This window comes from Centroberyx affinis, unplaced genomic scaffold (assembly GCF_046629955.1).
Source record: "Centroberyx affinis isolate AG114_WGS23_722 - 3 ecotype Tasmania unplaced genomic scaffold, CSIRO-AGI_Caff_v1 ptg002329l_1, whole genome shotgun sequence".
NCBI lineage: Eukaryota > Metazoa > Chordata > Actinopteri > Beryciformes > Berycidae > Centroberyx > Centroberyx affinis.
Window position 1 is genome coordinate 1 of NW_027280597.1, and position 23431 is coordinate 23431.

At 46.0% G+C, this 23431-nt stretch overlaps 1 protein-coding gene across 1 annotated transcript; it reads right to left on the reverse strand.

Annotated features, from left to right (window-relative positions):
- Positions 1 to 402: 402 nt before the first annotated feature.
- On the reverse strand, positions 403 to 23393 carry LOC139655795 (E3 ubiquitin-protein ligase HECW2-like). Its single transcript, XM_071533163.1, has 31 exons — positions 22985 to 23393; positions 18515 to 18622; positions 17777 to 17871; positions 16641 to 16716; positions 16374 to 16543; positions 15735 to 15877; positions 14606 to 14706; positions 13157 to 13623; positions 12663 to 13113; positions 12482 to 12621; positions 12155 to 12314; positions 9983 to 10084; positions 9109 to 9259; positions 8645 to 8748; positions 8187 to 8311; positions 7657 to 7842; positions 6778 to 6930; positions 6574 to 6676; positions 6178 to 6274; positions 5862 to 5945; positions 5215 to 5324; positions 4422 to 4542; positions 4099 to 4212; positions 3177 to 3329; positions 2944 to 3042; positions 2736 to 2865; positions 2386 to 2532; positions 1743 to 1857; positions 1118 to 1203; positions 742 to 854; positions 403 to 530 (listed from the first exon to the last, which is right to left on the reverse strand). Exons 1-31 carry the CDS (start codon positions 23391 to 23393, stop codon positions 419 to 421), a joined length of 4725 nt encoding a protein of 1574 aa, XP_071389264.1. The 3' UTR covers positions 403 to 418.
- Between the last annotated feature and the right edge of the window lie 38 nt (positions 23394 to 23431).

Below are 23431 nucleotides of genomic sequence, written 5' to 3' on the forward strand. Positions count from 1 at the left end.
GAGTGTGTATCGCAGCGAGACAATATGTGCAGGTGCAGAGGAAAAAAACAAAACAGAACAACGTGCGTATTTAAACACAAGCTCCTTCACTTCTATACACGGGACATTTCAAAGGTCAGGGTCAGACGCTGGGTCGGATCAGGACCGACCCATGGAGCTCCCACTTCCTGGTTCAAAGGTCAAAGGTGCCTCCGTTGCAAAATAAAGCCCTGCACACATTATAAAAAGAACACAAAAAATTGAACTTAGAATCCAGTTTTCTTGGGCCCTTTTCCAGCTTGGATCTTCAACACCTTTCCCCACCAAAATCAGCGGTCCTTTAGGGGCTGAGGGTGGGGTGGGTGTCTGGCTGGGGGGGTGGGTGTCTGGCTGGGTGGGTGGGTGGGGGGGGGGGGGGGATAGGTGGGGGTGTTGGGGTTCACTCCAGCCCAAAGGTGCTGGTCTCCTCCACAGCGGTCAGCATCTTCTCATAAAGCATGGAGAAGGAGGGATACGGAGGCAGGTCCAGCCGGTTGAAACAGGTGTGAGCTCTGCAGAGAAACACAGCCAGGCATTAAGGACTGTTGCATTCAGCCAGTGGGCAAACTGATTAAATTTAACAAGAAAGAAGCTGGTGAAAGGGTCATTTTTGTTTTCACTTAGTCTCTGTTATGTTCAGAGAGTTGTTTACTTCCAGGACTACCATCACAATGCATTGAAAATTGCCATCACATCATTTGAGGTTGGGACTGCTGTGTTTACCTGGGCAGGGAGGTGACTTTCCCCCACTTCTCCACACAGAACCTGCGGGGCCCGTTGCTGCCTCGCAGAGAAGCAAAGCCCTCATAGGGAATACTGGACGTCCCGGTTACAAACTGGAGAGGGGGGAGGGAGGGAAGGAGGGAGGGAGAGAGGGAGGAAGAGGAGAGGAGTTAAACAGAGGGACAGAGGGATATGGAAGGAAAAAGTGAAGGGGAGAGAGGGCGGGTATCACTGTTAAATGGGGTATTTTTTTTACTTGGTTCATCCATGAAAGGTTGACTGAGCACGTTGACGCCCTGCTTCACACTGACACAGGTACTACACACACACACACACACACACACACCCACACACACACACACACACACAGACCTACCTGCAGCAGTCGCAGCCTCTGCTCGTTGTTGAACCGCTCCACCGCTGCCCAGAACCACCGGATCACTATGTGGTTGTCATGGTAACCTACAGGCGAAACAAGAGACAGCCGCGTAACCATGGCGACAGTGCACAGACGGAGCTACAGTACTGTGGATGGTGAATGACGGAGCCCAGCCTGAAACCTGAACCTTTTTCTGTCCAAATCTGACCGAGAGCTTTTTGCGATCTCACATCTAAGATTAGATTAGATGATTACATGAAACTTTAATGATTCAGACAGGAAAGTAGGTCATTGCAGCAGCAAAGAATAGGATGGAGATAAGGAGAGAATAAATAGAACATGTTGAAGATAATACAAGTAATATCAAACCCCAGAAACCCAACTAGAAGGCCCTTGTCACCCTTGTTACACCCAAATAAATCATTCCTATCACTTCAATTTAAAGTGACAGACAGACTAAAAAACAGAGAGGATAATAACAAACATATACAAACTGAACATAAAGAAACAGTGTCTCCTATGTCTCCATCCCTCCTTTCCTCCTGAGCATTTAGTGACGCTCCTCCTGTCTGACAAGTCATATTCATATCATTTCATCCCTCCATCCCTCCTCCCTCCACACCTCCTCTGTACTCGGTGTTGTTCCTCCAGTCTGACAGGTCGATCTCGGCCGTGCCGGCGATCACCAGCTCCAGCTCCCTGGCATCAAACACCGACACCAGCCTGGCATCCACCACCTGGGAAACACACACACACACACACACACACACACACACACCAAATGTCACAAACCAAACTGTGCGTATGCTATTAACCAAAATTTTTCTTACAGGTAAAATAGCTGCTCTATACATTTCAAATATTTGATGAGATGGAGGTGGAAAGCACTGACAAAACTTTTGAAAGCATTGAAAAAAACTATTTTCTGTGTAACCGCTTGTAACCTCTGGCTACTCATGTTGTTTGACTTTTTTTTTCTGAAAAAGTTGAATTACAGACATAACACAAAGAGATAATATGGATCATTTCACTTTTCAGGCCAGTGAGTGTCACATTATTCATATTTCTGCTCCACATCTTGTTGTGGAAACTCAAAAATCTGTAAAATGAATAAATAGAAGCTAAAATGGGAGGAACTTATTTATTGAGGAGGAACAAATTTAATGTGTTAAGTTACTATCAAGAGGTTTTGGTACCCTGTCTGCACACATACACACTCATACACACACGCACACACACACACACACACACACACAGAGCCGTACCTCGTAGAAGCCTCTGACCAGGCTCTCCGTCTGCTGCACCACTCCTCTCTCGATCCTCCACTTCACCATCCGCTCAATGTATTCCTTCTTATTCTTCTCTGAGACGGGGATGTTGGCTCCGCCCGGCTTCAGCTCCCTCTCTGTTATCTGCGGGGACAGGGAACACACACACACACACACACACACACTATTAATTAATCTGACCCACTGTTTTCTCTGAACAACGTTTTGAGCTCTGTTCTTTGGTGATGAAAAGAATATTGTTTCTCTCTTTCCCTCCCTCCCTCCCTCCCTCCACACACACACACACACACACACACACACACACACACACACACAGAGGGTCTGACCTGTCCGAAGACTTCTTCATTGACGGTGAAGGTGAGGTCCAGCATGTCTTCAATGTCGTTGTCCTTCATCCACTGAAGGGACTGGTGGAACTCCTCATCCAGATACTCCAGGTCACTCAGGTCACATGGGCTGGATGGAGAGTAACGAGACATAGTAAGTGTGTGTGAGTGTGTGTGAACGAGTGTGTGTGTGTGTGTGTGTACATACATGCGCAGTAGGCCTTTGTAGAAGGGTCTGGTGAAGAAGGCGTCCAGCAGGTACTGATGGATCAGAGCCAAACCTAGAATACGACCGCTGAAACGGAACCTGAAACACACACACACACACACACACAGTGAAAAGTTATCAAAATGCTAAAGATTGTATATGAGTTTAAATTGTACAGTACAAGCTTGTGTGTGTGTGTGTGTGTGTGTGTGTGTGTATACAGTGTTTCTCACCATTCATGGTGGTTGTCTACGAAGGCGGACATGGGGCTGATCTGCACGGTGTAGGTGTCGTTGGCGGAGTATTCAAACAGACCATAATAAGGGTTGAACAGCTCCCTGGAGACCAAGAAGAAGAACTCTCTGGAAGGCCCGCTGTAGTCCAACCTGCAACACACACACACACACACACACACACACACACAGTCAACAGGGTTCCTGTAGGGGGCCTGTGTCCACCAAAACATTTTTCCCTATTGAATTCTAGTCTAGGCTAACCTGAGTTTAAATGGGGTTGAAAAGTGAAAGTTTATTAGATGTCTATACATAGACAAAATTATCCTAGGCAATATGAGAGCTACGCATAGACGCAATGTTGAAATTACTTCTTGTGCTCAGATAATTATCTTGTAGGCTAGTCTACAGGACTTCTCTGGTGCATATTTTTGGTATTTACAGATGTATGTTTGAACTATCGAATAAAGGCATAAATGTTAACAAAAATCTTCAAAAAAAAAGTCACGAGCGCACCGTTTTATCAAAAGTTCAGCTCCCCGTCGCACTCCTGGCATTTTTAGAAGAAAACAAAAATGCAGCATTCCCATAGCAAACAATGACAAAAACATGCCAGCTTCAGGAAAAAAAACACTTTGGTGGACGCAGGCCCGAAATCCACAATTACCTCACTCTCTTCTTCTTCCTCTCTCCTTCCCCACAAACACGCTTCTCTAAAAAGCTAACATGTACCTCACACTTTTACAAACCCCTTCCCCACTCTCCACCTCTTTCTCTCTCCTCCCTTTCACCCCAAAAATACTCTACTAATACTTTACTAATTACCTGACTCTCCTCTTCCTCTGTCCTTCCACCCCTCTCACCCTCCTCCTCCTCCTCCTCCTCTTCTTCTTCTCCTCCTCCCTCCCCCTCCGGTACTCACCCCTCCTCCCCGACAAAGCTGACGTAGAGCTTGCTGCGCTGCAGGTCTTTACGGGAGTAGCACATGATCTGGTTGAAGGCGTCTTCCAGCAGGTGGTCGCGACGGATGATCAACCTGACACACACGCACACACACACACACACACACACACACACACACACACACACAAGCGCGTAGACAGACACACAAACACGCATATAAATACACAGAAAGAGAAGGAGAAGGTTGCATGTTACAGTGTGCATACATGAACGATTTTCTGAAAGCATCACTGTCACACACACACACACACACACACACACACACACACACACTCCACCTACTTTAGTTTCCCTGGTCCTTGTCCGTAGCCTTTGGTTTCCAGCTTCCTGTAGAAGTTGCGTAGTTTGGCCTCAAAGTCTCTCTTGTATGGCGCTGGAGCTCGGGCGTTAGCTCTCTGAGTACCTGAGGCAGAGAGAGAGGCACTTAATCATATGTCCTAAATATAACCAAATTAGAAATTACTATTACCCAAAAACTGAATAGATCCACCCCAATTACAGAAGCCCTCCTGACATCAGCAAACTAGCCGTCCTATTGGGAGGGAAGAAGCTGTTTGCATTTTAATGTTTGTATGTAATTGATGTTAGAATTGTAGAAAAGGTAACAACAGTGTAGCATTTTTAATTTACTTGTTTTACAAGTTAGGTTGTTCACATTGTTACACATGTAATATGCTTTGGCAATACAAATGTGTGAATTTTATCATGCCAAATTGAATTGAATTGAGGGGGATAACTCACTTGATCATCTTAACCTGGCCATACATTCAGTAAGACTATCACTTATAGATGTAAATTAATCTTTTAGGAAATTATGATAATCCACCATAATCCAAGACACAGGTTGGTCTTACAAATCTCTTAAAGCCTCAGAATGCATGTGAAAGTCATATTCAACAGTCACATACTGTCAGTCCTTGTATCGAAAGCTCACGCAATCAGTCATACTCAAGGTTTTGGTGTCCATATCAATTTTCAAGACATGAAATGTGTGTGTGTGTGTGTGTGTGTGTGTGTGTGTGTGTGGTGTGTGTGTGTGTGTGTGTGTGTGTGTGTGTGTGTGTGTGTGTCTCACCGGGTGAGTTCTGCGGGGAGGAGACTGGGGATCCCCGAGGCGACTGACAGTAGCTGGGGTGCAGTAAGGCATGAGGAGGCACATAGGACATCACCTCATCTTCAAACAGACTGCAGGGGCGAGAGAAAGAGAAAGAGAGAGAGAGAGAGAGAGAGAGAGAGAGAGAGAGAGAGCAATAGAATAGAAATAGAATTAATTCACATGTGAGACGAAGTTTAACTTTCTCCAGTTCAAGGAGAGAAGAGCATGAAAAAAGAAGTAAGAAAGAAATAGACAAAGAAAAAGACAAGAGGAAGTGAATTTGGTTGAAAGCAAGGAAGGAAGGATGGAGAGAAATTAAAGAGGGAAAGAGATAAGCAACTAATAAAGGAAGGAAACAAGGATGAAAGGAATGAGTGAGGAAATAAAGGAATGAAAGAAGGGAGAAAGGAAGGAGGAAAGGACAGACAGAAACAAGGAATGAAATAAGGAAGAAAGAAGGAAGCAAGGAAGGAAGGAAGGAAGGAATAAAACAAGGAAAGACAGGAAGGAAGGAAGGAAGGAATGAATGAAACAAGGAAGGAATAAATGAAACAAGGAAGGAAGGAATGAAACAAGGAAGGAAGGATGGAAGGAAGGATGGAAGGAAGGAAGGAAGGAGGTGTCACCTAAGCAGCATGACAAGGTCGGCGTCTCCTGACAGCCTGGCCAATCCTGACGCTCCATCTGTGCGGATCAACTGCACCTTCTCCCTGTTGTCACGGCAACATTACATTGAAGCAGCTGCTGGCAACTGTTGCTATGCATCCCACAATTCTCTGCGCTTCATATGGAAGGTACACGTTCACACACCATTTACCCTCATAAAAACTTGTGCATGCACTGTCGGAGTGTTTCTGAGTGTGTGTGTGTGTGTGTGTGTGTGTGTGTGTGTGTGTGTGTGTGTGTGTAGGTGTGTGTGTGTGTGTGTGTGTGTGTGTGTACCTGAGTGAGTGGTTCCGGTTGAAGTCAGACTGTCTCTCCTGCAGAATCTCGTAGATGTTTGGTTGGCGGAGAAACGCTACGATCTTCTCGTTGTAAGCTGGAGGAAGAGTGGACAAAGGACGTCAATGTAAGCTTGACTTTTAAATGTTTTATTTTTTTATTCTATTATTATTTATATACATATATATATTTTCTACATCTAAATCAATAGTAACTCTACAAACTTTATGAACTTTATGAAAAATATATTGTTTTTCTTCTCTTTTTTGTTCCCTGAACCATTTCTTTCCCCTGATTACATGTGAAATGCCCCTTTAAAATACTTTTTTGATAGATGCATTCCCTAGTGAATGAAAGTGTGTGTGTGTGTGTGTGTGTGTGTGTGTGTGTACTGACCCACTGGCACGACGTCTTGGCACTGCCCCCTGCTGGCAGAGTTGAAGGTACTGGAGGGCCGCGGCAGGACGGGGGGCCCAGCGTGACGAGGGTCCTCACCCACCTGGAGAGAGGGGGAGGAGGGTGAACATCCTGTATGTGGTTGTGTGTGTGTGTGTGTGCGTGTGTGTGTGTGTGTGTGTGTGTGTGTGTGTGTGTGCCTACCAGGCGTCGCGGGCTGACCTCCCCGGCGCTGTGGCTGCGTTGGCGGGTCAGGTGCTGCCGGTGAGCCAGGAGGCTGGAGGGCCGGGCGCTCTGCAGGGGCAGCCGGGGGTCGATGAAGGTGGTGGCACGGCAGTTATGGTCCACGAAGAAAGGCTGCACACAAACACACACACACACACACACAGAAAATGTGTCCATTCAATGCCAGTAAAACAGAAAACAACTCTTTTTTTTTCTTCACACACACATACATGCGTGTAGCAGGGTTTCCCCTACCATCGAATAGGTGCAATGGGTCACCCTGCCTTAAAGAGTTGCAACCAAAAAAGTGTTAAACAAATCAAAACTATCTTATATTTTAGATTCTTTAAAGTAGCCGCGCTTTGCCTTGATGGAAAGGCAAAGGCTTTGGAAAGAAATTCATACATAGGCATCAACTTCACTATTTATATTTGCCTATATTTCTCTAAAATTTAAACATAAGCCTTTAGATCAGAATGGCTTTAAGATAATGAAAAACCTAGTACATTACATAGTACAAGTACATTACACACATACACACATACAGGGGGTCTGCGAGTTTCATCAGCTGCGAGTTTCATCATCTTCATAAAAACAACTGTCAGAATATGCGTCTGCATGACTGGGCTGATTTCTAACTGTAACTCTAACTCTAACTAGAAAAACAGTGCAACAAAGAAACGCAACATTTCTACGTCTAAAAACTGAACTGAAAGACCTAAAATTTTACATCAAACTATATCCGAGACCTTGTAAGGCCTTGAGTTTAGACAATATACTTTCAGACCCGCAGACAGACGCCCTGATACCCTGATACCCTGATACCCTGATACCCTGACACCCTGATGCCCCGCCCACCTTGCCGGTGTGGTCGTGCTTCATCTCCCAGCCTCTGGGCAGCTCCAGCTGCTTGTTGGAGAACATGTTGAGGAAGGCCACCAGGTCCCTGTTGTGCTGGTAGCGCTCGAAGTGGTGACCGTCCCGACGAACCTTACTGATCATATGCTTCAGACACGTGTTGGTGGTGAACATACGGTAGGCACTCTGGAGAGGAGGAGGAGGAGAAGAGAGAGGGAGGGAGAGAGAGAGAGAGAGAGAGAGATGAGCAAGAGAAGGAGAAGGAGAAAATTTATATCAAAGAGGGGAAGAGAAAGAGAAAGTAGGGCCAGAGAACGAGAGAGGGAGGGAAGGGAAGGAGGGAGGAAAGAGGAAAGGAAAGAGGGAGACAAGAGAAAAAGACATGCAGCACAGTTAAGAGAGACATGGAGTGGAGTACATCCCACTGTCTTATTATGCAATTACAGAGACAGAGAGAGAGAGAGAGAGAGAGAGAGAAAGAGAGGGAGAGAGAGAGAGAGAGAGAGAGAGAGAGAAGCGGAGGTACGTACAGGGTTGGAATGCAGCACAGTGAAGAAGTCGGGGCTGGTGAGGAACTTGGCGCTGGGAGACTGGAGCAGCAGGTTGAGACGAGACCTGGAGCTGGACTGAGCCACACCGCTGTCCCTACGCAGCTCTGCAGCACGCACACACACACACACACACACACACACACACACACACACACAGGAAATTAACCTACAAGAAGTGCTCTACCAAGCACTTTGAAATGTAAGCCAAGGTAAATGAAGCTCACCTGAAATAGTACTATAATAACACTAAAAAGCAATTCTATATAATAGTATTCTATGCAGTAGTATTACATAATACCTAAATAGTAATACAAGACCAAACGGTCAACAACTGTTTAAGATCTACCACAATATTGTTCATGCTCTACAGACTACAGAAACCAGAATGCATTGCTACCAATCTCAAAGACCAGAATGCATTGCAGTATGAGGACTACCTGGGATGGAAGGATGCATGTCAGTCTCATCCGGGGGCAGCTCATTGGCCGGCTGATCCTCTGGCCTGCTGTCATTGGTTATTGTCCGACGGATGCTCTGATACCTGGAAAGGTGTGTGTGTGTGTGTGGGAGAGGTGTGTTAATTTACCCTGGCAACAGTCAAAGAGAGGAAATTCAGCCGAATAGATGCATTTATAACATGATTAATGGGAGAGTGGAATTTTTTTTTTTACATTTTTTTTAGATGCATGCAATTTGGTCATGTTTCAGGAATCACAATTGGTATATATTATGTAACTTTTGATTTTCATGATATTTCTTTCTCCATTCTCAAATAAAGCCTTATTTATTTTTTCCCCCATCACAGATCTTACAACTTGTAAACTCAGGTATCATGGAAATACCCAAAATGCATCTGTATGTGTGTGTGTGTGTGTGTGTGTGTGTGTGTGTTTTTCCTGACCTGCGGTTGAGCTGCTCCATCTGCTGTATGGAGTTGGACCTCTGGAGGGTCTGCAGGGCCGGGGGGGCGGTGGGACGCTGCCAGGTCGTGGTTCTGTTCACGTGATCCACATAGAAGATCCGACCGTGGCTGTCGATACGAGCCTCCCAGTCTGGCTCACACACACACACACACACACACGCACACACACGCACACAGAGAGGAAGGTAAGAACACACAATGCAAACAGATCACATCAAAATACACACAGCGAAGCCAGGCTGGGCAGGAAAAATACAGAGGTAGGGTTTCTCTAAACAAATGTACAATTGATTTAGCTTGTCAGTAATGGTGAGAATTTCAACAGAGGTATAAAGTGATGATGTAAGTGATGAATACCCACTGCAAAATATGAATAATTAATCATTTAAAGTAGCTACAAAGGCTAGTGATACTACCAGTCTTTCTTAATGGTGGACAGCGATCAGAAATATTTCACTCAGTATATTCAGTATATCTAGCAGATTGGGCCTGTCTAGGAATAAAAAGCCCATTACTACACCCATTTTGTTATTTGTTATATGTTATATGTGTGTAAGTATTTACATTCAGGAATTTCATGCATAAATAGTAAATATCACATAAAACCGTTTCTTAAAAGCTCCTACTTTCCTCTGCATGCTTGCTGCACTGTTGCTTGCAAGAGAGGAATTGTTTAGAAAATTCAAATTCTCCTCAACAGCTGGTGGTTATGAAGCTTTTAGGTTTCAAGATGCCTGTTTAACTTCTTTATAACTGTATACAATTTAAGAAAGAACTGCCGCAGTAGATTCTTCAACAAAAACTACTGTTCCGATTAAGAGAATTTTCTTCGCACACACACACACACACTCACTGGGCGGCAGCGGCTCGTCCACTCTCTGGTAGCGGCTGATGTCATGGCGGACGGACGGCAGGGAGCGAACAGACTGGTGGCCGTTAACCTGGGCTGTGGCACCTGCGCACACACACATTTTAGGGGCAGAAAGTCAAATTTCAGTGAGCTTTATAGGCACGATGAGAGATTTCTTATATTTCCAAAGCTTTGAAATAGTAACATCAATGCACAGTAAAAGAAAAGGGATGAAAAATGCCAACAAAAACATTCAACTGGGGAGAAGAGTCTCTTTCTAGTTCTCTCTTTGTTCCTGCCTGTCTATCGATCACCTGCACCTGTCCGTTTCCACCCTCATCACCTCATCATTCACTTCCAGTAAGCTTTGCTGATTTTACAGCAGGCCGATCTTTGCCCCGGTGAACATTTCCCCCCCCGGAGCTTAACTCCCTCAGCGTCACGCAAAGCTCCAAAACCTCATAATCTGCCAAACCCAAGGTCAGAACCCACAGCTCCATTCATCTCCTGCTCCCCTCACCTCCAACACACTGCTGTTATCTGCTATTATCTAATACTGTCCAAAGGTTAAATAAGCAGAACTGTTCACTCTGTAATCCCTCAGCTCTTTTGGCCGCTTCTTAAAACCTTTTCTGATCCACGCTTTGAATAATGCTCTGGTGTTTTATTAATAATCCCAGATCGGTCAATCCTCTGACCTGGAGAGAAGCCAGTCCAAATTTTACGCCAGGATGTTGCTCTTATACAGCACACAAAAAGTATTGGAGATTTAGTCAATATGGTTTAATAATAACAAACAATATTTTGATTTAAATGACAGCGACCTAGCTGGAATTGCACCAGGCAACTGAAAAAAAGAAAGAAACAAAAAGAAGCAAAAGGCAAAGAAACACAAAAAAAATAGAGAAACAGGCTCTCATTGAGAAAGGAAATTGAGGTGAGCGGACCAGAACTGGGTGTGTAACACTAGGGAAATGACCTAGTCAGTGTTTTGAGCTGAAGTTAGGCTGCTTGTGTCTTAGTTAATATGCCACCCAAGTACAGTCTGTACTTCATGCTCTCATCTCTGAGCTCCTGTAACATGAGAACATGGGAACAAAGCCCGAGGGACAGGGAAATGGCCTTGGGACCGCAAAGTCATCCGTTCAGGCAAAATGGAAAATTTGGATGGGAGCACTGAATGAGTAATGCCCTCGACTCTCTCAGTGACTAGCGATAAGGTGAGCAAGGCAATTAAGCTGCTAATGGTCCAGTGGAGCGGCAAAGTGAGCTTTTCCTGAGTGAATAAAGAAATAATGTAAAAACATGTCCGCTAAATAATAATGTCCTCTTTTCCATTTTTGTGTCCTGTACTAATGAGCGTCTCCTCACACTCGCTTTACAGCTAAACACTCATCATACTCCACCTTGCCATATTCCAACATCCCATCCAACCTGCGTCTCACCTGTCTCTCTCTCCACCACCGCCCCGCTCTGATGAGCCGTCTCTCTGGCCCCGCCCACTTCCTGGTTCGGGGCCACGCCTCCGGAGGCCTGCATGGACCGCCTCCTCCTCCACACCTCCCCTCCCTCCTCCTCCTCCTCCTCCTGCCCCTCCTGCTCCTCCTCCCCATCCCCTCCGCTGGCTCTCGCTCCTGTAATTAAGACTACTTTATGAGCTTTTTGCGGGGGTGGAACAAAGAGACGGACAAAAGCAACATAATGAAAAAAACAACATAAATAACCCATCGGGACGGGTTCAAATCAACACTACACTGGTCAAAATATTACCCTCAATGTCCCACAGAAACCTTGTATCTCAAAAGAGAAAAAACAATTCATTTTCCCAACGGCGGCCATGTTCTTTGACAATACACAATGCATTTTCTAGGGATTGGGCTGGTCCCAGGGTCATAAAACGTCTGTTACTGATCAATTATAGAAAAAAATAGTAGTCCATATTAACAAGTCCTTTAGTCTAGTATTGAGTTTTAACATCAAATCTTTCTTAGAACAAGTGAAAATATCTGCCAATGTGGTGAAATAATTTCACTTGATTCCAACGCTGGAATGTGTTTTCATTTTTTTGAGTCGAGCGACATTATCTTGATTTCAAGATATTTCTCACTCATTTCTCATTTGGGAAGCTTGCATGTTGTCTCACTCACAAACACACGCGCCAAATTTACCACCTACCAACTTCAGCAAAACTGGTTCCAGTAGCCCCTCCCCCTTGGTCGGCTACGTTGCTGTTGGTAGGAGCGGCTGCTGCTATTGGCCCGTTTGCCTCACTGCTCGATGACTCCGCCCCTTCCTCCTCCGCCTTAGGAGCCACTTCCTGTCTTGTCTCCACCTCCTGAGGACAGGAGAGGGGAGGAGAGGAGAGGAGAGGAGAGGAGAGGAGAGGAGAGGAGAGGAGAGGAGAGGAGAGGAGACAATTATTTAATCTTTTTGAGTAACAAAAATTCAACACATCTGCATGTCTTTCCATAACTTCTGGTCACCTGATCTAGGGTTTCTCACCTGAATAGGCGAAAGCTGAGAGCCAAGAAAGGAACAGCTGGGTGGTTCCTCGCAGCTCTGCTCCTGGCAGATACATTCCTCCACAGCCTCCACCGGCGCCACCTGCTCCCCTGGAGGAGCTACTGCAGCTGCCTCCGCCCCTGCTGTTTGGGATGAGCAGGAACTAGTGGGAGTTTCCGGCTTGGCTGCAGCTCCAGCGACGTGCGACGCCTCAGCTGATGCTCCAGCCACATCCCCGACTCCAGCTGCAGTCTCAGCGGCGGTTGATGTTCCTGGCTCTGTTGTGACTCCAGCACTAGCCCCTGCCTCGCCTCCAGACCCTTCTGCAGCCCCAGACCCTTCTGCAGCCCCAGGCCCTTCTGCAGCTCCAGCTCCAGCCCCTTCTGCAGCACCAGCACCAGCTCCAGCTCCAGCTCCAGCTCCAGCTCCAGCTCCAGCTCCAGCTCCAGCTCCAGCTCCAGCTCCAGCTCCAGCAGCAACTGCAGTCCCAGTTCCAGCTCCTGCACTGGCTGATGTTCCTGCCTCTGTTGTGGCTCCAGTTGCAGGCCGGACCCCACTCCCAGTCCCAGCTTCAGTCTCTCGCTCTGGTTCTCCATTCGAACCCTCACTTCCTTGTCCAGCCTCAGATGCGGCTGAACTCCTCGCGGTCGCCTGCGTGCCATTAGTTAACTCTGCGGTGGTCTGTTGCGGCTTCGTCTCCTGCGATTGGTCCTTGTGCTGCCCTGCCGTCTCCTCATCCTCGTCAGAGTCGATGTGCAGCATGGCGTTGAGCCGCGTGTCCGTCGGGAAGCTGGAGCGGAGTTTTGGCGAGGGTCCCGCCGCCGGTCGATCCCCGGGGCCCCTGGGAGCCTCGATGGCGTCCAAGTAATCGTTCAGTGACACCTGCCGGTGGGTGTGGCCGCCCAAAGCCAGAGGATCCAGATCCTCATCTCCCATCTGCCCGGGCTCCCGCCACACGCTGTCGTCGCCGTAGTAACAAGCGCCGTTGACCAATAGGGAGCCCTCGTCGGAGCCGGTGGGGGAAGGTCCATGTGTGATGCGAGAGGATGAGGAAGGGTGAGGGAGATCTTCGTCGTCAGAAGGACTGCCGGGGTCTCCGTTCACCGCACTGCCCAAGATGGTTCCCACCGCATCTGGAGAGGCTGAGGGAAGGAGAGGGGTGGAGGAGGGAGAGAGGAGAGAAAAGAGAGGATCGAGAGGGAGAATGAGAGAAAGAGGGGAACATGAGAGGGATAAAGGGACAGAGAGGGAGAAAGAGAGGAAATGGAATGGGAGGAGAGAAGGGGGGGCAGAGAACAAGAGGGGTGGAGAGAAGGATGGAGGGAGGGTGAAGTATATGGTGGGGGATGAGAGGAGACAGATGAGACAGATGAGAATTTCTCTGGAACTTTAATGTGTCCCAAGCTGCTCCATTTAAAAAATACCTCACCTTCACTAAGTTCATCAACAGTCAAGCACCAGTATTGGCCCCCCTAGGTGCCTGTAGTGACGTTACTGACTTCCATTCATTATGAGAAGCTAGTCTAAAAATCATACTGCCACACAGCAATACTTTCAAAATGCTTTTAATCCATTTTGACAAAAACATCAACTTAAATTAATCTTTCAGTATCTCTAAAATACATATAAAGCACCACACTTATTTATCATTTTGTAAGAATATGTGTCACTTTTTTAAAAATGGTGGACATTTCATTTCGGAATGAAACTCTGCCTTGAGTCCTTACAGCCTGCCAGCTTAACAGCGTTGATTTCATACAATGTATGTATCCTCACCACTGCTGCCTCAAAGAGTTGCCCACGTCTTATCACTCTTACTGCAGTGATACACAAGGGCAATTCTTTTTTGGGCAATTCTGATGGGCAACAGTGCCCAAGGAGTTGCCTCAAATTTGTTGCTTAGTCACAAAGGAATCTCTTGTTACCAGGAAACAGATGAACAGATTTTTGACCCTGTGAATCACTTTGTTGCTTGTTGCTAGGAGCGTTGCCCATCTACATTGCTCCCCAAAATTGATTAATGCATCACTGTTCTGAAGAGAGGGGAAAAAAATAATCCTGCCTTCCTCCTTGTTGCATGTGCATATACACACATAAGGCACACACACACACACACACACACACCTTCATGTCCAGTGGAAGTGAGGTCCACTCTGAACAGCAGCTGCCCGCTCACATGGTCCGTAGGCAGACGACGACACAGGCTGTAGCTGACTGGCTGCTCCCTGTACACGCACACACACACACACACACACACACACACACACACACATAAACATACATAATAGATCATGGTGTGCACTCAGTTGTTGATCAATATGGAATCAATGCTGTAACAATGAGCCAATTGAAATATTGATTAGTATTGATTGAACTATGTTGAGTTACTGGGGCTAAGTGGTGAAGGTCAGCTGTTGTGTCTGTCCGCCTCCTCAGGCGTTCTCTGTGTCTGTGTCTGAGATCTTCTCAGTACATACGCAACACTTAACGCAAGAGGTGCTGCTGTTCATGGTAGCATGAGCTGTTAGATGCAGTAGAAATACACCAAACTATCACCACAGTCTCAACACAGCAACATCTAGTCAACTGTGGTGTGTTCTGCAGTTCATGGTGTTGCACTTCTTCTCTACTTCTTTTAAGTCTACAATACTACTACTAATTATAATACAATAATACAATTTATTTGTATAGCTGCTTTAAAAATTCAATAAAAGCAAACATCACACTTGTAAAAAACAAGAAGACACCAGGATAAAGGCTAAGAATAGAGGGTAAAAACAATATAATAGTACATTTAAAACATATAAAACATATAAAAGTACAGTATGGCTTTCCAGATGAAGCCTTGTTTTAAGTCGAATGAAGACATAGATCACAGTTTTTAGAGACACTTTCACATCTATCCAAGCTGTTGTGGAGGGAGAACCATTGTATTTTCAAGTAGAATGAAGAAAAAACAGTACGAAAAGTTGAAGAGCGAGACATAAATGTGTTCCTTTTTCCGACCAGTGGCTTTGTGGTTTCGTATAAATATATGCTTAGTTGTTTATGTGTGTTTTTTCTAAGTGTCACTGTATGTTTTTATTGGTGCCTTCAGCTTCTTTAAGTACAGGACAAAAACAATACATTCAAATTCAAATGGAAAAACTAAAATTACGTGTACCTGTGTGTGTGTGTGTGCGTGTGTGTCTGTGTGTGTGTGTGTGTGTGTGTGTGTGTGTGTGTGTGTGTGTGTGTGTGTGTGTGCACTCACTCAGCTGTCGGCCCCTCCAGAAGCCGCTGCACGGGGATGATCAGCTGACCCAGGAAACGCTTGATGATTGGCCGGCTCTTGGCGAACTTATCCTTCACCTCAATCTCCAACACGTCCGTCATCAGAGCTACGAAGGTGTACTTCTGCAGGAGAGAGAGAGAGATAGAGAGAGAAAGAGAGAGAAGAAGAAGTTAGACAGGTAAAGGATAAAGCAAGAGCAGTAAGGAGAGAGAGATACATCAAAGACAGAAATAGACAGAGAGAGGGAGAGAAAGACAAAGACACAGAACAGAGTCAGAGTAGGAGAGATAGAGTGTGTGACAAGAGAAAAAGAGATAGAAGTATAGTTTATTTTTCTTATATTTAATTATAATTGGGCATCATATCCATAAACTATTTGTCTTTTTTCTAATATTGCCCATTTATAGTTTCAGAACTTCATCAGCTATGTTCAGTTGGAAAAAGGCTTTTTTCCCCAGCTTTGTTTCTCTATTTTGGTCGTTAAATTGGTCTTAAATTTACTTCCAGGTAGCATTTGAAATGTCTTAAAAAGTCTTAAATCAGGCTTTCTGAAACCTGAAGATACCCCACACACACTTCTGCAAGATACTTTTCTCTGTGTGTGTGTGTGCTGCTGACCTCCCCGTGCCACACAGGGTTGGTGGTGTTGGCTATGATGGAGGAGCGTCTCTCCTGGCCGTGGTGGGTGAACTTGGGCAGGCCGCTCCTCTTCCCAGGCTGGATAGACATCTTCAGGTACGGGTCGGGGTTGAAGAACATGCCCTTCTTCAGGCCCATCGCCCGGATGTCTGGTACGGAAAACACAGTCAGAAGTGTGTGTGTATGTGTGTGTATTTCTTACTATCCCAATGGCACGCCACAATTCCACCGAATGCCTCCTCTTACCTGATAGGGTGAAGCTGACCAGTTTCCGACAGAGCTCAGCTCCTGATTGGTCCTCCACTTGGCCCTCGCCACCCGCCTGAGAGGGAAACAACCAATGGGAGAGGAGTGTGAGCTGTGATGTCACTCACCGGTCCCATCCCATTGTCCCAAGTGACTTGACCCCAAACCCCAGAGAGAGACACATAAGAGTTTGATTTCCTTTCATCGGAGAGGGAGAGGAAGCTTGAAAGGGAAAGGGAACGAGAGAGAAAGAGAAAGGGCGAGAGAGAGAGAGAGAGAGAGAGAGGGAGAAAAAGAAGAGGTTTGTCCTCGCATCACGTGTCGGCTTAAATCAAAGCCACATGTCATGAACTTGGAGGCTGCCTGGATAGAGTCCGACTGTCTTTCGCCTTACAGACTCATCTCCCATTGACTCTGGATGCGATCCTCCCACCTCTAAATCTGTTTTCACGCTCTGTCTGAACGCAGAGTGAAGGCTGACACTCAGTCCGCAGTGTCTCACCCAGTGATTTCTGGCTTCACCATCGATCCCATCAACACCGGGCTAATGGGGCGGCCAACCCCGCTGGCTCTCGGTGTCCAGCAAAGCGAAGCGAATGACGAGGGAAAAAGAGAGGGATCAGGAGAGAGAGAGCTAGAGAGAGAGAGAGAGAGAGAGAGAGAGAGAGAGAGTGGCGCGTAGGCTAAGAAGCTTTTGACTTTACATCGTATTTTCTTCTTGAAACCACCTGTCGTAATTGGAATATGTGTGTGTTGTATTTGTTTATTGTGCTGGTGTGAGAGCGAGGATCTGTGGCTGATAATCTCAGCAGATCACTGGTACGCTGGCAGCCAATCAGATGGCAGGATTAGGGATCGGACGGTTTCATATCAGAAAGCATCAGATACACAGAGCAGCTGGGAGAGAGAGAGAGAGAGAGAGAGAGAGAGAGACAGTAAGATGCAGAGACAAAAGGAGGAAAGAACAGGGGAGAAAAAGAGTGAAGGAGAGAAGGGAGGAGAGAGAGAAAAGAAGCAAGGAAGGCAAAAGCACTTGTTAGGAAGAAAGACTGGAGGGACTGGAGGGAGATACAGATCACACACACACACACACACACACACACACAGACACAGACACACACACACACAGTACATACCGGTACTCCAGGGTTCTTGACGGTGATGCAAGGTGTCGTTGCTCTTAACGCTCCACTTACACCGTGGTAGTACTTAAAACAGATCTTTGTCTCCGCTGTGGAGAGAACACACACACACACACACACACACACACACAAATATATCTTCTCAGTTTCACCATCCCCCAATAACAGCAGTTTGTTTGGAATAAACAGAAGAATCAATTATTTCAGAAAAGTATTCAATTTTGCTTGTCCCTTAAAAGACCCAATGTTCATGTAATGGCAGTTTGGTATTACTTAGTTTGATGAATTTCATCTTATAAAGCTTTTTGTCAGCCTACAAAGGTGGTAAACTAGGTTAGGTGTGTTTACCCTCCACCACCATCCCTGCCTCAACCTAATTTATAGCCATAATATTCATAATATATAAAAATAAATATGTGTAAATAACCAAAATGGCCCTCTTTTCAAAGTGAGGATCAGCCAAAATGTCCTTGTTTGCCCAATAAGCACTCACTTCTACAGTAACACACACAAAGTATCAAGACAGAGATAGAGACAGAAAAGGGAAAGATAGAGGCAGAAGGAAAGAGGAGGGACAAAAAGAGCGAAGGAGAGGAGAGAGGAAAGAAGAAAAGACTAACAAAGAGCGAGGAAGACAGAAAGACTGTAGAGGGGGAGATGGGATAAAGAGGAGGGGGGGGGTGACAGAAAGAGGGAGATACAGTTCACACACACACACACACACACACTCACGCTCCATGAAGTAGGGTCCCGGCTCCAGCCTCCAGACGATCTGTCCCCTCTGGGTGCCGTTCACTCCGCGGTTCTTGGAGTCCCACACATTGGCCACACACGTCTCATCTGTGAAACACACACACACACACATTTATAAGCCGTTTCTAACATAATAATAACACACACTGAGCTCCATTCCTATGCTCTTGCAAGCTTGGCAACAGTAGTAAGGTGTTAACAATTAATCACATAAGAGGCAGACATGGTAAAAAATAATTAACAGCACAGGACATGTAGCAAGGTCACATAGTGTATTCCTGGCAGACACACACACACACACCCACTGCTTCACTCAAGTGACATGCAAGCGGGACACCTCGACATGCAAGAAATGTGAATAAGTGAATAAATAAATATAGAGAAATGAAAAGTCAGAAGTTTGATGCCAATTTCTGCGTTATTATAGTCCAGAGTGGGAGGAACGGTGAGGGAGAAAACATCGATTTCAGGATTTTCATCTTAATGCGAGATGGGAACTTCTCTTCACAGCGCTGGCTTCTTTTTCACAATATTTTCAATGGAAACGATGCATGTTTTTAGTACAGTACTCAGAGTGCCAAATGTTAAAAGTTAATGTTTCAACTTTTAGCGAAAGAGCAGTACGCCCCAAATGGGTTTTCAATACTCAACAGCCACTTCAACCAGGCATTGGACTGGTGCTACCTGTGTGCCCAGTGGACACAAGGACAAATGGAAAATTCCCTCACTTTTCCATAAATGTCCATGAGTACACCAAAGCACTTCCATGACCTAGAATGATCTAAAATGCCTCTGCTCCTGTTATATTTAGATTTTTCTTCTTCATGAAAGCAGTCTAATGAGATGAACGAAGGTAAAACAGCTGCTGGACACAAAAAAAAAAAGGTTTAATTTCATGATACTCAACTACTCTACTTATTAGCCCCAGCATATAAACATCATATCCCAATTACATTAACCGAGGAAACTCTTATCCTGATAATGAGAAGCCTTAATAATACTGAGACACTTTATCCCCTTAGTGCTTGTTTTCAGTCTGCCTGTTTGTTCCTGTTCATGTACATGTCAGTTTTATCAATCACTCAACTTAAAAGGTAGTTAGGTCCATCAATCACTCTCAGGCTGCCAATCACATGTCCCCCCTGTAGGCTGGTTGGTTGACCCGGTCACCAGTTATATGGGTTTTCACCCTGTGGTGCTGGGGAAAGAGTTAAAAAGGAGTATTTCTTGTTTTGGTGTAGAATAAATGCATACAGTATTCTGTGTATGCTTCTCTAACACCGACCTGTTTGTAAGCTTTAAGTAATGTCTGTAAATTGTTATTATTATTATTATTATATTGGAATCCACCAAATATAATCTGGGATAATGTGGCATGTACACACTTTATCCCATTTATTGCTGAGTTTCACAGTGTGAGCTCATTTTCCATGATTAAATATTAGGATATCTGAATTTTCCTGAAAGCCTGCCATTCTCCAGCTGGGTCAGTGCCACCCTAAATATGAAATAGTGCCACCCCAGCTACCACACCTACCCACACCCCTGTTTTTTCTGGGTTACTCCCCTCATTTTTAGCTCTTCCTCCCACATTTGTGTTCCCATGATGCCGTCACTCTCGGCTATCTCTGCTATTTCAGCACAATTCTCACCACCAGGCGGCCTAAAAATGAGACAAGGCTGTATCTAAATTTGCTCTCAGTGTGTATTCCTGTTCATTTGGGGGATTTTGGCATGACTTTGCACCATAGGGAGGGTGTTCCACTGACACACCACCTTGGGCGCTACTTGTTCCCTAGCTGCAAACAAAAAAGATCTGAGGGAAACTCTGCGCCAGACTGAAATCTGCCCTCTGGTCATAAACTACATCCCTGTCTGTGCCTGTCAGGCCATCAAACATTTATTTGTACCTCCTGTTTAAAGGATGACAAATGGCCCGTGTCCGACGGGATCAATGCTGATGTCCGTCAGCCTGAGCCACCCCCATCCCCCCCCCCCCCCCCCACCCCACACACACAAACACAAACACAGGCACACACACAGGCAGGCACATACATACACCTTGTCCTCTGTCACACCAGGTCACCATCAATAAACCCTGAGCCTTTGTGGGTGACAGCAAATAAGTATTCCTCACACACTTAGGCGCCAAATCACACATACACACACACACACACACATACAGCAGTCTGACCTGATAACCCTGTAACCATCCAAGCCTCATAAACTACGGTCTTAGGTCTGACACACACACAAACACACACAAATGCACCCATATACACACACAGCCTTTCTCTCTCTCTCTCTCTCTCACACACACACACACACACACAGACTCTCTCTCTCTCACACACAGGTCAAACAGCAGGGTGAGGTTATGGAGCTCCGGCGGCTCCAGGGGAGCGTGGCCGACAGCCAGGCTGGAAACAGCGCTCGTCCCCGGGGAGAAAACCCCCAGAAATTCCCCTGCCTGGGTCAATACCACCAAAGAGCTGCAGAGTGGCTGCTGAGGGACGGAGAGACGGAGAGATGGAGAGATCACCTTTCACCGGCTTTCTCTATCTTCCTCTGCCTCTCTCTCCTGCTAGAGGTGGACAAAGAAAAATCCACAGATACTCTCTTTCACACACAGACACAGGCAAAATTGGTCACTTGTGGTTTGAGATGACCTCAGCTTTTGTGAAGAGTGTGTATTTCACTCGCTGCTGAAAGCTGCTCTTTCTCACCTGCGCCTGAGAACCATAGGATGTCACCGTAAAACTCCTAAAAGCAGCTCAGCCGATTATTTGTCTCAGCTGCCAAACTGACCAGCTGTTTGTATACTAACCAGTGGTAAAATATCATATTTGTTTTGGTGTAGTGTTGGTGGCGTGATGATGTAATGTTAAACAACAAAAATGTTAATATAAATACCTATTTTACCTGTATGTATGTATTAGTGTCACATATTGGTGTGAGTGAGTTAGGGAAGAAATGTCGTCAATGAAAGGTCCTCACAAGTACAGTAAAACAACTGTGTCAACAGGTACTTAAAATGATGTGTGTGTGTGTGTGTGTGTGTGTGTGTGTGTGAGTGTCAGTATCAGAGAGAGAGAGAGAAAGTGTGAAACATGAGAAGAAACACATTGCACCTAATGCTACTGATGCTGAGTCAGCATTGTTTTTCATCAGGGTACTCCCTCTCGCCATCTCTCTCTCTCTCACACACACACACACACACACACACACAATCCATTAGCCAGTTAATGTAGCGTGAGTGGGGCTGAAGTAATGCTCTAACCTTGAGGAGATGGGTTACAAGTCGCAACCTCTTCCATAGAGCTATCATATCACTATCCTGCAACAATTTTTATTACACTACCAGACAGAAAGAAGACAGACATGTGGACAGAAAGGCAGGCAGACAGGAAAAGAGAGAGACAGACAAGACATGTAATCAAACAAACAGAAAGGAGCCAGGAAGACAGACAAGAATGATGTAGGCCTACACAGACAGACAGACAGACAGACAGACAGACAGACAGGAGGATGGACTGACTACAGGATTGTCTAATTATAAATATAAATAGAAGCTTTGTGGTTGGGTCACAAATTTCCTGGTGCCGTCATGGAGGTCCACTGGAGAATTGGCTATACCCAATTAATAATTGGACAAGACTAAGACAGACAGCCTAATGTTACCTGTGGGTGAAGGTCAATTCAGTAATGTTATAGTAATGTGAATAGTAGGTAGGCTTGTTTCCAAATTTAGGTAACTGTGACAGTAAACTGGTTTGTTTGTAGTGCATCTACTCCAAAACATCCTAAAACCTAAACCTAAACAGCAGAGTTTGGCTTGTTAGCTAGCTAACTAGTCACCAAGCTAATTTAGCAAAGCAACCGATGTTAATGTTAACGTGCAACTAGCCACTAACACTAGGTTCTACTAGACACATTAGCTTGTATGCAAATCATGTGTTATGATTGTTAATCAAGTGTTAACAACAAGACTGTGATGGTTAGCTGACCAGACACTATGGTTTTCTTGCTAACTCGCTGACATTATCTAAACACAGACTCAGTCAGATCTGTCAGTGCCAAAAAGATCAGTTCCCAGTCAAAAACTGCATAGAAATGAATGAATGAAAGAATGTTGAATTCTGTTGAGATGTTTAGAAATTAGCTGATCACAGCCTGGTGTCCAAGAGCTTGAGGACTTCCAGTATGGCTGCCAGAGGGGCTTTGTTGTCACCTCTATTAATCCTTATTGAAATATATACAAAATACAAATCTTGAATGATCAAAGTGAAAAAGCAAAAACAAATACACTAGACACTAAATTTTTTCTCTTAAATAAATGTTTGCGAGACAAACGACATCCGTCCCCCTCCCCCCTCCTGAGGCGGACTGCTCCCTGCTGTGCGCCTCAGCAGGGGGGGGGAGAGGGGGACGGAGTTTGAGTTTTCTCACCGATGTGGTACAGGCCGATCCAGTCGGTGGCGTCCACTTCCTCCTTGATGTCCCAGGAGATGACCAGGTGGGTGTGGCCTAGCGTCAGCTGGTGCGTAGACGCCGTGAGCGACGAGCGGCTGTCCGACGTCACCAGGTCCGTGTCGCTGTTGGCCCTCTGGAGCCCCATTCCCGACCCTTCCGATTGGCCCGTTGACGACATAGCGGAGGAGGAGGACGCAGAGGTGGAAGCCCCGCCCCCGCTCTGCACCGATAGGCTGCGGAGGTTCTCGGGGCCCAGCGTGTACGGCCGGGCGTGCGGGGTGCGCCGCCGCACCGCCAGCAGGTGCTCCCGGGCGCTGCCGTTGGCCGTCGAGGAGGAGGGAGGGGGGGAGGCGGAGGAGGAGGAGGCGGTGGCGGCGGTCGCCATGGTAGCCACCGAAGAGGACGCGGAGGAGGGAGGGGACG

Excerpts from the sequence above, each read along its gene's own strand:
- LOC139655795 (XM_071533163.1), bottom strand. The coding sequence starts at position 23,393 with ATGGCGACCGCCGCCACCGCCTCCTCCTCCTCCGCCTCCCCCCCTCCC. Across the intron at positions 13,624-14,605 it reads CACTTCCACTGGACATGAAG|CCTCTCCAGATGCGGTGGGA; the intron begins GTGTGTGTGTGT and ends TCCTTCCCTCAG. Across the intron at positions 5,946-6,177 it reads AACCGGAACCACTCACTCAG|GGAGAAGGTGCAGTTGATCC; the intron begins GTACACACACAC and ends CCGTGACAACAG.